The 1,916-nt window shown below is 43.7% G+C and overlaps 1 protein-coding gene across 5 annotated transcripts in view; it reads left to right on the forward strand.

The window, feature by feature from the left end:
* Kiaa1211 (KIAA1211 ortholog) overlaps positions 1–1,916 on the forward strand; it is a 223,943-nt gene that overhangs the window by 194,071 nt on the left and 27,956 nt on the right. The window contains exon 2 of one of the 5 annotated variants that reach the window (XM_029545231.1): positions 516–537. The exons of the other annotated variants lie outside the window; for them this stretch is intronic. Within the exon in view, the coding sequence (XP_029401091.1) occupies positions 516–537 (22 nt within the window). The remainder of the gene's footprint in view (positions 1–515; positions 538–1,916) is intronic. 5 annotated transcript variants of the gene reach the window in all.

Below are 1,916 nucleotides of genomic sequence, written 5' to 3' on the forward strand. Positions count from 1 at the left end.
GGGGGGAGGGGTATAGGAAACTTTCAGGATAGCATTTGAAATGTAAATAAAGAAAATAATAATAATAATAATAATAATAATAATAATAATAAAGTGGGTTTAAATGTTGTACAGTGCATGTATTGAAAAAAAAATAGAAACCCAATAAAATATATGAGTGACTGACTTAACACGATCGTATGGTTTCAAGTAATCTGACCTCATTAACTGATAAAATGTAAAGCCATCAACTTTCCTGAAGTGACAATTTTTTAACGCAAGAAGGGGGGTGGGGTGAACAGAGCAAAATGACTAGTGTGTGGTCCTAGTCACATGAGGTTTGCCTAATTTCGCTTTTGCCCCCGGACTCCGGAGCCTCCTTTGATCTCTGTGGTGGTGACTTTGGAAATATTAAGGGCTTTGCTCTTCAAGGTGGGGGAATGGGGACCATGGTCAAAGCAAATGGGAATTTTTTTTTTAAAGTGGCCTAAAGCCTTAACTAAATCACTCCCCAAAGACTATGCTTTCTTTTTCAGTCGACTAAGCAGTATGTTCCTGGTAAGTCCCCCAAACCTAGTGCCCTCATACACTTGCATGAGTGCTTGGCATTTCCCATGACAGCCGTGTGCTGATGGTGATGATCTGCAAGAAGCATACGAGACTGCCTCCTCGTAGACTCCAGCATGGAATGAGAGTTTAGCTGTGTCAGAGGCATGTATGTTTTATGTCTGGAATTGTCATTGTGTATGTCTTTGTTTGATGTTTGTTTTAAGACAAAGGGATGGATAATTACGTCTCTTTGACAGTGAATGTCCTGGATAGATGATTAGCCACAGTGATCTAAATATTCTCTTATAGTGAAATTCTCTAGAATATCATTTAACAACAACAACAACAACAAAAATTGTTTAAGAAACTATCTGACCAATGTTCATTTAGAACTCATGAGTGGAAAGGTATTTGCTTTTGGAGAGATCGCCCTCTAGTGCCCGCTTGTGTCATGGCAGCTGGGACTGTCCCAGAGTCCCCGCAGGAGGCAGCCTGGCTTCACTGATGGAAAAATGGCATATGGCAGAGTGAACCTGCCCTGTCTTGAGTGATATCACTATATCCTGGCAACATTTCTGTGGCGAACTACTGAGCCTCCTAAAAGAACACGCGCACGTTTTTCTGGGTATAAAAATGTGCCGTGAGAACAAATTTTAGTGAACACGTAGTTACAGGGACTGAAACAGTAGTGTCCTTTTTGATGACCTGGCACCTGAGCCATTTGGCCCACAGCCAGTAGGATGGATACCATTTGAATGGATGAGAGAGCACAGGAGAACTGAAGAGTCTGAGTCAGGCCTCTGCCTCCATGTGGTCATATGACCTTGGGCCAAGTACTTTTTATTGCCAGTGACTCTCGCCTTCCCCACTTGAGCAGTACAGGGGTGCGTGTGATGGGCAAACCTGAAGGCTCCTCCGGGCCTTCAAAGTCTCGAGTCTGTATGTAATCACCGCTCGCTGCTGCACAGGGCGGCTGTGCAAGCTTTGCACTCGGCTATACTTGTGCTGCAGTGACCTTGGCATTACCTATATAGTTACCCTGGAAACACAGATAAGGTCAGGCCCAGCTGTGGGGTGTGTACCAGCTACTGGTGAGACTAGGGGTAGCCCATTCTGTGCCTGCAGGTGATTTATACAATTGTATTGCACTTTAGTCGGGAAATGGTTATGTCATTTGTACCACACGTTATTTGGCATAGGTGGGGGGTGGGGTGGGGTTCCCCCATTCTTAGTAGCCTCATTATCTCCCACTAAACTGGATTTCACTTGAGAATTCCAAAATCATACATTTGAGGATTTTTTTTTTTTTTTGGACATCTGATACAGCTGTCAGGGTGAATCCTAAGATGGAAGGATCTGCAATTTGCTCAAAAGGACAGCACTCCCCC

The sequence above is a fragment of the Mus pahari genome, chromosome 13 (genome assembly GCF_900095145.1).
Source record: "Mus pahari chromosome 13, PAHARI_EIJ_v1.1, whole genome shotgun sequence".
Taxonomy (NCBI): Eukaryota; Metazoa; Chordata; class Mammalia; order Rodentia; family Muridae; genus Mus; species Mus pahari.